General features: G+C 48.5%; 1 protein-coding gene across 9 annotated transcripts in view; it reads left to right on the forward strand.

Moving 5' to 3' along the window:
• AUH (AU RNA binding methylglutaconyl-CoA hydratase) overlaps nucleotides 1–13,613 on the forward strand; it is a 327,291-nt gene that overhangs the window by 141,843 nt on the left and 171,835 nt on the right. For all 9 annotated transcript variants that reach the window (XM_040449515.1, XM_040449516.1, XM_040449517.1 and 6 more), the window contains 3 exons: nucleotides 8,750–8,937; nucleotides 11,851–11,901; nucleotides 13,029–13,076. In XM_040449515.1, coding sequence (XP_040305449.1) covers nucleotides 8,750–8,937; nucleotides 11,851–11,901; nucleotides 13,029–13,076 — 287 coding nt within the window. The remainder of the gene's footprint in view (nucleotides 1–8,749; nucleotides 8,938–11,850; nucleotides 11,902–13,028; nucleotides 13,077–13,613) is intronic.

Below are 13,613 nucleotides of genomic sequence, written 5' to 3' on the forward strand. Positions count from 1 at the left end.
GCTGTCTCCCTTCTCACTACCGAGACCGTCGCTGGGCGTGGGCTGCCTCGTTTCTCCCTTTGTGCGACGCGCTGTCCTCCCGCCCCACGGGCGAGCCGGGGGTGGGCAGGAGTCGTGCCGACCGGGTGCCCGTGCCGCGGCCGCACTGCTGCCGAAGGCGCCGCGCCCGTGCAAGTGAGCCGCAGCTCCTATCACGGTCTCTTCGATTTTGCAACCGAAACAAGCGTCGCGACCGAAGAGGGGCTCCCGGGAGGCCGAAGGGACAGGGGAGCCTGACCCGCGCGGTCCGGGGCCGTGGCCGCGGACCGCGGGTGCCGTTTCCAGTTGGACGGAGACGGACGGCGCCTCGAGCCTCGGCCCCGCCCGTCACGTCACGTCTGGAGTACGAAGGCGCGCTGGGTGGCGGGCGACTCCCGTCTGGGACAGCCCCGACACACGCCGTCTCGCTGTCGGGCAGCGCGGCTGTTGGCGGGCTTGCCCGAAGTCCCGCCCGAGCGGGGGAGCCCAGCCGATCCCTTCTTTCTTCCGTCGCTCCGCGCGTGACTCGGCTGGCGGGCCGGCACCTCCTCGCTCTGGCCGGAGCCGGTTGCCGGCCGCTCGTTCGGGGACGCGTGCGGGCGGAAGCGTCCGCCGCCCCTCGGAGCCGCCCCTGCCTCAGGCCCAGCGCCCGGGCTCAGAGCCCCCGCGGCTGCCGCGAGGAGCGGAGGGGCCCGCGGCGGCCCGACGCGGGCGGATGCCGGCCGTGGCCGTCTCCAGTTGGTTTCGCAAAGTAAGCTCTTGCGTTTCGTCTGCTGTAGCGCGACACGGTCTTTAAAAGTTAAAAAAAAACTTGTGCTTCAAATATTGGTTGGAAAAATTGCACGTAAACACTGAAAAGAAGCATAATTTTCTTTTTTTTTAATTTTTTGAATGTTTTTATTTACTTTTGAAGGAGAGAGAGAGAGAGACAGAGCATGAGCGGGGTTGGAACAGAGAAACGGAGACACAGAATCCGAAGCAGGCTCCAGACTCTGAGCTGTCAGCACGGAGCCCGACACGGGGCTCGAACTCACGAACCGTGAGATCGTGACCTGAGCCGAAGTCGGACGCTCAACCGACTGAGCCACCCAGGCGCCCCTGTAATTTTTTTCTTCATGAAAAAAACCTTTGCATCTCTGTGTCTCTAACAGTGATGGACTTAATTTTCAGGAAAGCTTTCTAGAATGCATATTAATGGAAGCTTTATCACAAAGGTTTTAATTTGTTGCCAGTCAGCTTAATTGGCTCTGGAAAACTATTTTTGATATCCAGCCTTTCTTCCCTGACCCAGTTCTTAAAAGTTTTAAGCTTTGGGGTTCCTGGGTGGATCAGTTGGTTAAACATCCGACTTAAGCTCAGGTCGTGATCTCACGGTCCGTGGGTTCGAGCCCCACGTCGGGCTCTGTGCTGACAGCTCAGACCCCACTTCAGATCCTGTCTCCCTCTCTCTCTCTCTCTGCCCTTTGCACATGCTTTCTCTCTCTCTCTCTCAATAATAAAATAAACATTAAAGAAAAGTTTTTAACTTTTGCTAAATGCTCCTTTAGGATAAACCACATACAGCCCAAACTGATGTATTTCTGTTAGTTTTTGCTCGGCTTTCCCTGCTTAGGGCTTTCTTCTCACTTACCCCTTACTTCTTCCAGTGTGTGTGTGTGTGTGTGCGTGTGTTTTCTCTCACTACTTTACAACGTGCTAAAAATCCTCAGAGAACAGGGGCGCCTGGGTGGCTCAGTCGGTTGAGTGTCCACCTTGGGTTCAGGTCATGACTTCACAGTTCGTGAGTTTGAGCCCGTTGTAGGGCTCCGTGCTGACAGCTCAGAGCCTGGAGCCTGTTTTGGATTCTGTGTCTCCCTCTCTCTGCCCCTTCCCCACTCATGCTCTGTCTCTCTGTCTCTCAAAACTGAATAAATGTTAAAAAAAAAATTGAAATCCTCAGAGAACAGAAGGTTTTACCACACTGCAAATGTTGGTCACAAATTGAAGGATAAATATTTTTATGGTTTTTGTATGATTGTGACATGGTCCATCATGAGACCAGTAAACACGCCATGTTTGTTCACATAGTGCATTCCTCTTTGACCTTGATGTTTCATTATGAAAGCAGGAGGAAGTCAGTTTTGTAAACATCTAGCCAAGATCTAGCAAGAAAGCTCTTGCCTAAAGCCCTCTGACAGAGTTGCAACAGGAATTATAATCCAAAACTAACATTCTCCTGCAATGTGTCTTGTACAGTTCAAGGAAAAAGTAACCTTAATTGGCTATTTCTGAGAGGGGGTTTAGACATAATTCAAAAGTGATATTTACTTGTAGAATTCTGAGATCCCTTCTCATTATAGCAATAAATGCCCTTAATGTGGTATCTACATAACTCTTGAGAACAACAAGAAAACCTTAAGAAACAAAAACAGAAAAACTTGACATTTTCTACCTTGTTAATAGTACTAAACTGTAATTTATAATCCGCAAACTGTGGCTGTTCTTTACGTATTACATTATGCTTGGTGGTGAAATGCCACATAAAGGTTGCTTTAAACTCTAAATTATGTAAATATAACAAAAGGAAGGTAGCATCTGTGTCTGGTTTATTTTCGACTTTGAGTTTGGGACTGTGGTCTGGGAGGAGAAGGTCTGCACCCCCAGATGGCGGCCAGCAGCTCCCCATGGCACTGGAGGTCAGCACGAACACAGGGGAGCGGGGCGAAAATTTTCCCCTCTTGCCCTTGTTGGCGAAAACACACTTGCTGTGTTTAAGCCATCGCTAATCTAGAGGTTGCTCCTTGAAAGTAAATTTAAGTGGTATTACCCCGGAAGAGATTACATAGTGGAAACAAATTCTTGACACCTTCTTAAAATAATAGAGTAATGATGGAATAGAACATTTCCAATATATTTTCAATCCAAATAATAGGTAAACATGAAAACATTTTGTTATGTGATTGACACAGTTTTACCACTTGAGGTAGCAACTGCTAAGTGCACACCTGTTTTCATTTTGCCTTAGTAGTAAGAGCCCCGGGTTTCCTTGACATGCTAAGGCAAAACCCTGAGCAAGAAGGTGACCTTTCACACCCCTGCAACTACGTGTGCCCAAGTTCTGGCCAGTGACGTGGAGGAGGCACAGTTGTTGACTGGGACTTCATCAGTGGCTCTAAAAACTCAGCACTCTCTTGCCCTTCCTTCTGCCTGGTTCGCAGTTGTGATGACAAGGCTGCTGCAGCTCTCTTGGACCATGAGGTAACACGGAGGACAGAATGCATAGGGGGAGGGCAGCAAAGGAGGAACAGTAGGAACCTGGGTTCTGACTTCTTAGGGCAGCCATCTGTGGTCTTGATGCAGCCCTGCGAAAACTGCCCCAGACTTTGTGATTGACTTCTAAGGTTTCAAGGACGTGTAATAAAATTGCACGTCTTGTGAAAGAGGCTGGATTGAACAGAGTGGACCGGGAAAAAGTTGAGGTAGCATCACGTGACAGAGTCCTCACAGCCAGAGGATTTGCTCCCCATGTTCACATTAGCACCCGTCCTTGACAGTCATGATTCGTTGGAAGAACGGAGTCTGGAAACTCAACACAGAATGACTAAGAGAACATACAGAACATGCATTCGAAAGCATGGTGGTTGTTAAGTGTGCTGGATCACAATGTGAGCGGAAGCGTCAGATTTTTCAGCGCAGCCCCAGAGGGCTGTGGGCCAAGTGGTCGATGTGGGGCCTGGGGAGGAGAGCTACAGGATGATCCTGGAACATTCCATGGTCCTGGGCAACAAGAAGTCACCAAAGACTGTTATGGTCACATCAGAAGGACGCTAGAGCCAATCTCATTAAGTTCCACCAGCCAAGGATGGGGTGGTCGACCGTCTATAAAGATAAGAACTGCACTGATTCTGATGCATCAGACATGTTAAAATCTGTAAAATTATGATGGTTCTCGAAGATTAAAAACTTAACTCGTCACCTCTGGAGGATGCTAGGGAACCACCTTGTTATTTTGAAAATTAGTAAGTAAAGGAAAAGACTCAACCAACTAAAAACTGCAGCCACACATTCATTTTTGTCCCGTTGATAGATTACAAGCAAAAGCAGCAAGACAAGACAGACTCCATTTTGAGTGTTTTCATCCTGTTATTTTTGTCTGTGGCTTCAGACGTGGCTCACAGCTGCCTGCTTCCAGGATACAAGTGCCGGGAGCACATTATGTTCGGATGTGAACAAATCCTGGGTGCTTGCGGTTCCCGCTCTGTTGCTGACCTCCCTGCTTCGTCAGGTGGGGGCAGTGGCTCCCCGCTGTACCCCCCCCCCCACACACACACACTGCCTGCCCCCCTGCTCACCGCTGGACTTATCAGTGACTTTACTAGAAGCTGTGTCGTTCTGTGTTTGTTTATTTTCATCCTATGCTTAATGTCATGAAGGAGGAAGTGTAATTCATAGGTGACGGATTAGTTTTCTGCACATACACTCCCCCAGTGAATTCATTTTGTGTTAAATAATTAGGTAATTGGTGTGGTGCTGCACTGAGCCTTGACTCCCCTGACGAGCACGAGTGTTTTGTCTAATTGTATTATGTCAAATAGCTGTCCGTAAACAGAAGTACTTCCGAGCTGGTGTAGAATGTTGACATAAAAATACTCTCTATTTAGGGTGACTATCCCCGAGATACTGTCGGACATCTGAGATCCCTCACTGATCATGTGTAGCGTTTTGTGTCATAATGCCCCGTGGTTTAGGAACCTCCACGTGCACGGCTCTTTGCTCAAAGCTGTTCATATTAACTGAGAAAGGCAAACCAAACAGGTCACGTCATTTTTATAAAGTTCGAGATCACAAATTTTATATGACTGGGAGGAGCATGGGGAAGTCGCCCCCAGCTCCACCCCCAGTCTTTGCCGCAAACTGATTGCAGCATAGGAAACTGAGCCAGAGAAGTTTTCACCAGATAGTTTTCCTAAAGACAGAATTTCCGTGGGAGTGAGTGAATTAAATAATGTATTTGTGTAATTATTTAAGAGTGCCTCTTTCAGCAAATGATACTTGGAAAACTGGACAATCCACCTGCAAAAGAATGAAGCTGGACCCTTACCTTACACCGCGTATTAGAATTAGCCCAAAATGGATCAAAGACCTTAATGTCAGTTTTGAAACTGTAAAACTCTTAGAAGAAAACAGTGCAAGAACTTTGTGACATTGGATTTGGCAATGATTTCTTGGATACAACACCAAAAGCACAGGCAATATAAGAAAAAAAAATTGGATTTCATCAAAATTAAAATTAAAATTAAAAGCACTTTTGTGCTTCAAAGGACAATCAACAGAGTGAAAAGGCAGTCCATGGAATGAGAAGAAATATTTGCAAATCATCTATCTGATAAACGGTTACTATCCAGAATACATACAGAACCCCTTCATCTCAACAACAACAAAAAAAAACCCATTTAAAAAATGGACAAAGGACTTAAATAGATGTTTCTCTGAAGAAGATACACAAATGGCCAAGAAGCAGATGAAAAGAAGTTCAACACGACTAGTTGTTAGGGAAATGTAAATCAAAAACCACAGTGAGGTACAATTTCACACCAGTTAGGATGCTTACCATCAAGCCCTCCCTCCCCCCTTCAAAAAAAATACCAACACCCCTGAAAATTGCAAATGTTGCTGAGAATGTGGAGAAATTGGAATCCTTGTACCCTGTTGATAAGAATGTAAAATGGTGCAGCTACCGGGAAAACGGTATGGCTGTTCCTCAAAAAAGTTAAACCTAGATTTACTGTATGATCTAACAGCTCTACCTCTGGGTATCTACCCAAGAGAATAAGAAAGCAGGGTTTCAAAGAGGTACTTGTACGCGCATATGCATAGCAGCATTACTCTTGATAGTTGAAAGGTGGAAACGATCCAAGTGTCCATCACCGGGTCAGTGGATAAATAAGACGTGGTATTCATACAGTGGAATATTACTGAGCCTTAAAAGGAAACGCGGACACACCACAGCAGGGTGAGCCTGGAGCACGGTATGCTTTAGTGCAGTAAAACCAGACACAGAAGGACAAGCGGCCGTCACGGCCCACTTACATGAGGTTCCTAGGGCAGATGGCTTGCGATGTCCCCCCAAACGCTGAGTCTCAGGTGCAGTGTTAGTTGGTGAGCCAAGGTGCGGGTTTTCCCAGCTCCTCTGATGCGTCGTTTCCGGCAAGAACAGAAAGCCCCCTTCCCCTTGTCTTTCGACCCTCGCTCAGGCCACGACCTCCAGCAGATCGTTCTGGCCCTCGCCCATGTCACCGAGCAGAGCTTGAGTTATGTGCCGTTCAGCTCAGGGCAGTGGATGTGTTTTCTGGTCTTCGTTTCATTACTGTTCCTGTCTTTAATTTCTACAAAGCCTTCGTTCGTGGAGAACGATGCTCTGAACGAAATGAAATAACGAATGGGTGTAAGCTTGGCCGCCTTGCAAGACTCGAGTTTCGGTTGAATAACAAGTGCGGCATTAGCAACGATCCCTCAAGCTCACATTTGTTAATTTTGACCAGTCTACATCAAACTTTCCACAGAACGTGAAAGAGAATCATTTCCTAGTGTTGTGCTCATCGTGAATACGATGTCCGTACATTCTCATGAATCCATCTCATGAAAGTTCCCATCTGCTCCATGAGGAAATACTGGGTTGTATTATTGGTATCTCTGTTCTCATCAGCTGCCATTGGAAACGCCATAGATAACTTGCCCTTTTCCCTGGTGCTTGTCCCGTGCGTTCTCAGACCTGTCTTTACCAGGCCAAGCAACGTCGTCGCTGTTCACAGTTAGATTCAAGTTTGTCAGTGCTTCATTTTTTTTCAGACGCACATTTTATGCCTTATCAAGTAAAACACTTATAAACTCACCATCTCTAATTGAACAGTATAAACAATAACTGTAGTCTACAGAAGCCCTACTCATTTTATTTACATTCAAAACCAATCCTTATTGAAAATATCAGTCCTTTCCCAGTTCGTTGAGGTTTGTGTTTGTTTCTCTTTTTTTCTACATCACCCACATTTTCTAAATAGCTGCACATGGTTCTTAACATAGTTGCTTAATAATAGCATCTTAAATTGTGTTCTTCCAATGCAGACATGCTTTATTCGTTAAAAACGTAGGAAGATACTTCATTACTAAAGGGAAACATGCTTTCTGTAACTTGTGATCTTTATTTTTCATTGTGCCACTTTTGATTGAGGTGAGAATAAGAAAGATCTCGGTTTTCTTTTAAATTTTATTTATTTTGAGAGAGAGAGAGAGAGAGAGAGAGAGAAGATGCATATGTGAGTGGGGGAGGGCGCAGAGAGAGAGAATCCCAAGCTGGCTCCAGGGGGTCAGTGCAGAGCCCCATGCGGGGCTTGAACTCACAAACCATGAGAGTGTGGCCCAAGCTGAATTCAAGAGTCGGATGCTCAACTGACTGAGCCACCCAGGCGCCCCTCCTTTCAAAGTTGTCTCACAGAAAGCAGAGCTTGTCAGGCTAAAGTCCTGGCAACAGAGGAGAGGGGCTGTGGCCACATGGATGTGTTGTGTCTCAAATGGCCCTCCCGGTGGAAATCAGTTCCCACCTGAAACCTCCACCCATTTTTTAAATGTTGGCAACTAATACATAAAAATAAAATTCTAAACTTTGCGGGCCAAACAAAACACAGTGACCTCGTCTGGGTGGCAGGCTGTCACCTTGCTTTTTCTCTGCAGCTTGACAGTCGCTCTGCTCCCCTGCTTCCTGGCCACCAGTGCCCTTGGGCAGCCCAGCGGCTGTCTTCAGAATGAGATTTATGGGAATCCTAACGTAGCTGCTTCCATATTCTTCTTGGTAGAAATGAAAGCTGCCGAATAAGGACATTACCTGTTTTTGCCCAGCCTTCTTTTTAACGAGATCCTGGCCTCATCACTAGTAGGTAGCAGAGCAGAGCTCTAGATGGATCTGGTGGGTAGTGCGCCAGGAGTGACGAGGACTCTCTACCAGCACCGAGTTGTCTCACGAAGATTTATGTAGCTTTATTTTTATTAAATTAAAATCAGTTTGCAGTTCGTTTACCGTCAGCGATTCCTTAAGAAGCACATGAGTTATGGGGCGCGTGGGTGGCTCAGTGGGTTAAGCATCCAACTTCAGCTCAGGTCATGACCTCACGGTTCGTGGCTTCGAGCCCTGCTGACAGCTTGGAGCCTGGAGCCTACTTTGGATTTTGTGTCTCCCTCTCTCTCTGCCCCTCTCCTGCTCACACTCTGTCTCTCTCTCTTTCTATCTCTCTCAAAAATGAATATACGTTAAAAAATTTAAAAAAAGAAGCACATGAGTTAGATTTCAGGCTTGGACAAGTTTTATCCAAAGTTAATGAAAGGTGCCCCACCTTATGGACCTGTCATCCCTCTGGGTGAAATGCGCTAAGGGACAGTATTGCTTGCCCACTGCTATGCGTCACAAGGCTCCTGACGTGGTGATGATTGTGGATTCGATTTGGGAACACACCAGCTGTGTTACAAGGAATAAATAGAGCCAGAATCCCTTAATAATTACAGAAGGTACTCCAGTTCTTTTTTGGGGATTTTTAATTTTATAAACTAATTGCATTCTGCTTTGAAGTAGTTTTCTACCTACTACTTTTGACATGTAAGCTTCTGGCCCTGGTTTGCTTGATAAATGAAGAAGCGAAACACTGAAATGCTAAGACTACAAGGTGCGAAATCATTGCCCGCATTTCCCCCATTCTCTCCGCAGGGGGGACGCAGCGCCTGCCGCGCGCTATCGGGATATCGCTGGCCAAAGAGCTCATCTTCTCTGCCCGCGTGCTCGATGGCCAAGAAGCCAAAGCGGTGGGCTTGATCAGCCACGTTCTAGAACAGAACCAGGAGGGGGACGCCGCGTACCGCAAGGCCTTGGACCTAGCAAGAGAGTTTTTACCCCAGGTATTTCTAATTGCATTTCCGTTTTCTCTCTGTTTAAATAACTTTATAGCAAATTGACACAACAGCCCTCTCACATGCCTGTGATCTCCTTGTCCCGCGTGCCAAGTAGAAGAGTACGTGGTAGCCTTAAAACCGGAAACGATTAGCCGCACATGAAGAGCCTTCGGAATTCAAGTTCGAGATGTGAAGAGAAAGTGGGGCCCATACTGTGGCCGCGCTCCGACGACGCGTCCCACGCACGTCGCCACCTGTGACGGAACCTACTGGCGGCTTCTGAGCTGCGCCGTGTACCTGGACAGATGGGGGGAAGCCCGTGGGGACACACGTGCCGGGGAGACCGCGGCCGAGCACGGCAGCGTGGACCGCCCTGGCCGCGGCCGGGTCGGGGCGGCGGCCGTGCGTCTCCCCGGGCGCCGCGTGTGGCGAGTCCTCCCCGCGGTGAAGGCTGCGAGCCCGGAGCAGTGCGCGTGCGCTCGCAAAGGCCGGCGCCGACGAGTGGCGTCGGCCGCTGCGTCGCGGGGCTCGTTCTGGGTGGCTCCGTTCTTTTCTCTCCCGTGTGTTTTTCGCGGACGCCTCGCTTCTGAAATCGCGGATGAGAGGACTTTTGCTGTGTAAGCAGTTAGTGATTTGCCGTCATCCCTAGTGCGGTTTCAAGTTTGGCAGCCCCCTCGCCGGCACCGCAGGCACGATCACTTCCTCTCCAACTGCGCCGCTTGACGCGGACAGGTTGCGGAAGCTGTTTCCGGGGCCGGGGATCCTTCTGGGAATCTCGGGAAGTCTCCCTCCGGAGAGATGCGTCTTCCTCCCGTGTTGGCCCAGAGCTTTGCCTCCCGTTTCGGAGGGCGGTGCCGGAGTGGCCCGTGGCCAGACGAACGCCCGGGTCTGCCGGGACGCGCCTGTCCCCGACCGCGGTTGGGCAGGGCCTCGTGGCGGGGTCGCCCTCTGGAACCACACCGCCTGCCGGGGACCCTTCCCTGCTTCTCACTTAGCTGGCCGTGGGCTCTGTCGGGACGGGGCCCCCGCGTCGTCTGCTCCCCGTGTGAGGAACACGCAGCCCCACACTCGCAGCTGAGAGAGAGCAGATAGGAGAGACTTTCAGTGCTTTAAGGGAAAAACAAAAAGGCTCTCGCTGAAACCTTGGTATTAAAGCTCTAAGACCAACCCACGTCCGCGCTGAAACAAGGGGTGTGGTTAAGAAAGGTCAAGGTTGTGGTGTCCTTCCTGCTCTGCCCTTCACAGCCTCTTCTGCTCATTGGACAGCGGTGCTCAGCTCCCTCCCTCGGCGGCTCTGTGCCTCAGGGCTCATCTCCTGCCGCCCCCGCCCCACCCCTGCCCACGCCTCTCTTGCCAGAGGGCACCGCCTCCCCACCCTCCATCTGACCCCGTGGTGGACCGGGGGTCCTCACCCTCTGTCCCTTTCCTGTGAAGGACGTGCCTCTGAGGACTTTTTCCTTGGGCCAAGGGAGATGCTGCGTGGTCCAGAAAACGTGTAACTGGACGATATGCAAAAGTTACAGAGCAAAATTTGAGGGACGATACTCTTCACGTTTGGTTTTTGTCACTGAATGACGAGTCTTCCAGATAATTGGACCGCTTCTCTAAAACTAGAATTTCCGTTTGATTTCTGTATTGGAAGTCACTTCCGTTTTCCTGTTTGAGAAAAAAGATGTCCAGAAGAAGTGCTGGTTTTGTATTTTGAAAGAAGCCAGTTAAATAAGCATTATCATCTACTAGCCTTTCCATTTTCCTGTCTCTCCAGTTTAGGCAACCTTGCTGCCCAGAGTGTGCTCTGTAGACGAGCAGCCCCGGCGTCCCTCAGAAGCATGTCCCCAGCCCCCGCTGGGCTTTCACAAGGGCCTGGGGGTTTGTGCGCATGGAAGTCGGACAAGCACCTGGTCGGGGTCAGCGGCTAGATACCAGGGAGTAGAGAAGGTTCTCACAGACGGGAGCACCCTGCTTAAAACAACAACAGAAAGGGTTGACGACCTTAAAGAAAATGGTCCTAGTGTGTGTTCCACACGTGCAAGTCACATCGTCAGGAATTCTGAGATACTTGTCCGAGCCTTGAAAACCTGTGGCCTCTGAAAAAGATTATTAATGAGCATGTGACTTCGGAAGGGGATTCAGACGGGTTAAAGGTGACCATTGAAGGCCCTGCGAGGGGAAAGCGACCTTTGCCATGCCTCGTGCCGTTATTTGTTCATTTATGGGTGTCCCCTGTTGCGCCTGGTATTTAGAGCCCATTTTGCATTTTAATTCAAAAGACACTTAAAAAAAAGATACGCTGAATTCTAACTCATCACCCATGAACAGTTTTGAGGAATCTCAGATGTGATCAAACAGCTAAATTCCGTCTGGCGCGTTGTGGTTTTCAAAAACGACAAGAGTTAATGTTCTCCTCCTCACAGAGGACACCTGGTCCTTCCCTCCGTGACCTTCCCTCGTCCTGAAGGACTTCTCTGGGCTGTCAGCTTCCGCGTGGTGTGGGGAACTTGCCTGGAGGGCACATCATCGTCACGCTGGGTCACAGGTGCCCGCGGAGCTCTGGTGTGGAGCCAGTGTCCGGCACGGGTGCTGACGGGAGCCTCCCCTGCAGCCCGCGCTCCCGTCGTGCACCCGGAGCCGTGGTGTTTCGTCGCCTCTTCCTTGCCCTACCTCACCTGTTGGGAGCTTTGCTGGAGAATGGTCAGCCCGCTCCTGGGCACACGGCCCCTGCTGGCCTGCAGGCATGTACAGTTGTCCAGGCAGCAGACTTGTGCCAAGGCCCGAAGGAAATCCCCCCGTTAACCGTCTTATAGCTTTTGTTGCATCTTTGCCACGGGCCCAGCGATGGGAAATTCTGAATTTTACTGAGTTGTACAACATACTTTGCATAAATAGTAATGAAAATCTGTTTCTTTAATTGAATTTTAGGGACCTGTTGCGATGAGAGTGGCAAAATTAGCAATTAATCAAGGGATGGAGGTAAGTGCCTTGCTGCTTGAGATTGCTATTGGAGTCGGTGGTGGAGACTTAATTCCGTTTATTTGTTAATGTTGTAAATCCAGCTATTTCCAGCTCGTTACCGTAAGCTACCGAGGGTATTTTTAGCTGTATTATTGATTTTGTTCTGCCTTAGCTGTTGCCGATCCAGTATCTTCATCACAGAATTAGGGAATTTCACTCATGTCCTGCAGCTTGTGACATGCTGGCTGTTTTTGCCATTCAGCAAAGAGACAGATTTATTGGCTAGTGGCTCATACGAGACCAAAAGAAAAGGGTATCCTGTGTATTCTCAACACCAGTGCTGCATGACGAGAGAGCATTCTAGGAACAACTCCCAAGCTCAGAGCGGAGCCTGGCTCTCTCTACCTATAATTTCTCAACGTGCTTTGTGCAAGGACCCCTCATTAACAAGGCAAGACTTTGGGGCGTCCTGGGGTTACCCTGGGGAGGCGGCTTCCCGGGAGTGGAGGCCCCAGGCCAGGAGAGAAGCAGGCAGGGCAAGGAAGCCATGCAGGTGCCTGTTTACAGCAGGCGTTCGTTGCAACAGATGTTTGGGCTAAATTACGGAATTGTGAAGAAAGAAAGATACTTCTTCCTTGCAGACTCAGAGACCACCATGTCTCTCTGGGCTTCGTAGCCATAAAAAAAGAGATTGAATTTGTTAGCAATAAACACAACCTAAAAAATTTCCCGAGTGTTTGGTTTTTAAGACTTCTTGCATAATCATAACAATACTAATAGCAGATGCCTTCTCGTGCCGGGCCATGCCAGGGTGCTGTATAAAGCCTTCCCCTAGATTAGCTTATTTAATTCTCCCAGTACCCCCACCTGGTAGATGCTGTGGTTAGTCTCTTGTTCAGATGCGCCTGAGGCACAGAGAGCTTATCACCTAACTTACCCAAGGCTACACAGCTCCAACACGGTAGAGTCAGAATTTGAACCCAGGCAGCCTGGTTCCAGAATTCTTATGCTGGTCATACTTTTGATTTGTTGTCTTACATCAATTCTGTTCTTTTGGAAAAGCGTTACTAGTTTGAATTTATATGGAGTGTTCCAGATTTTAAAAAATAATTCCTGCTGAAATTATATTATGTTTTTATTCTCAGGTTGATTTAGTAACAGGATTAGCCATAGAAGAAGCTTGTTATGCTCAGGTATGTAATACAGCCACTAATTCAGTGAGGACACCTCTCACAAATTCTCTGTACCTTCTGCATGAGTCAGATGAATTGTCTCTCTGAACAAGATTACACTCCTGCCCCTTTCAAAACCACGAAGATGGGTTGAAATTAGCTGTGTTTGCTGTTTGACTATTACCAGCTCTTATCCCTGATCCCATTCCATTTACTAATGTCTCTTGTTTACGTAATTTTAAAAACTCTTAATTAAGTTAGTATCGCTCATACTGTAGATGTCTCTCTGGCTCACGTTGTATTTTGTGGAGATGGATTTGAACCCTCACTCTCGTGTAGACAGGTGGGAGGCAGGCAGTGGAGCGAACATGGTCCTGCTGGGGAACATCAGTGTGTGAGATGCATTGTTTCTGAGCCTTCCTTCCTGCCCACTGACAGTGCCCTGATTCACTGTATGCAGTTTTCTGTTCCATACACAAATTAGTAGGGCTTTGTATACAGGAACAAATCTTCCTTTCCTCTCCTTTCCTCTCCTTTCCTCTCCTTTCCTCTCCTTTC

This window comes from Herpailurus yagouaroundi, unplaced genomic scaffold (genome assembly GCF_014898765.1).
Source record: "Herpailurus yagouaroundi ecotype Mexico unplaced genomic scaffold, PumYag 199, whole genome shotgun sequence".
NCBI classification, from domain to species: domain Eukaryota; kingdom Metazoa; phylum Chordata; class Mammalia; order Carnivora; family Felidae; genus Herpailurus; species Herpailurus yagouaroundi.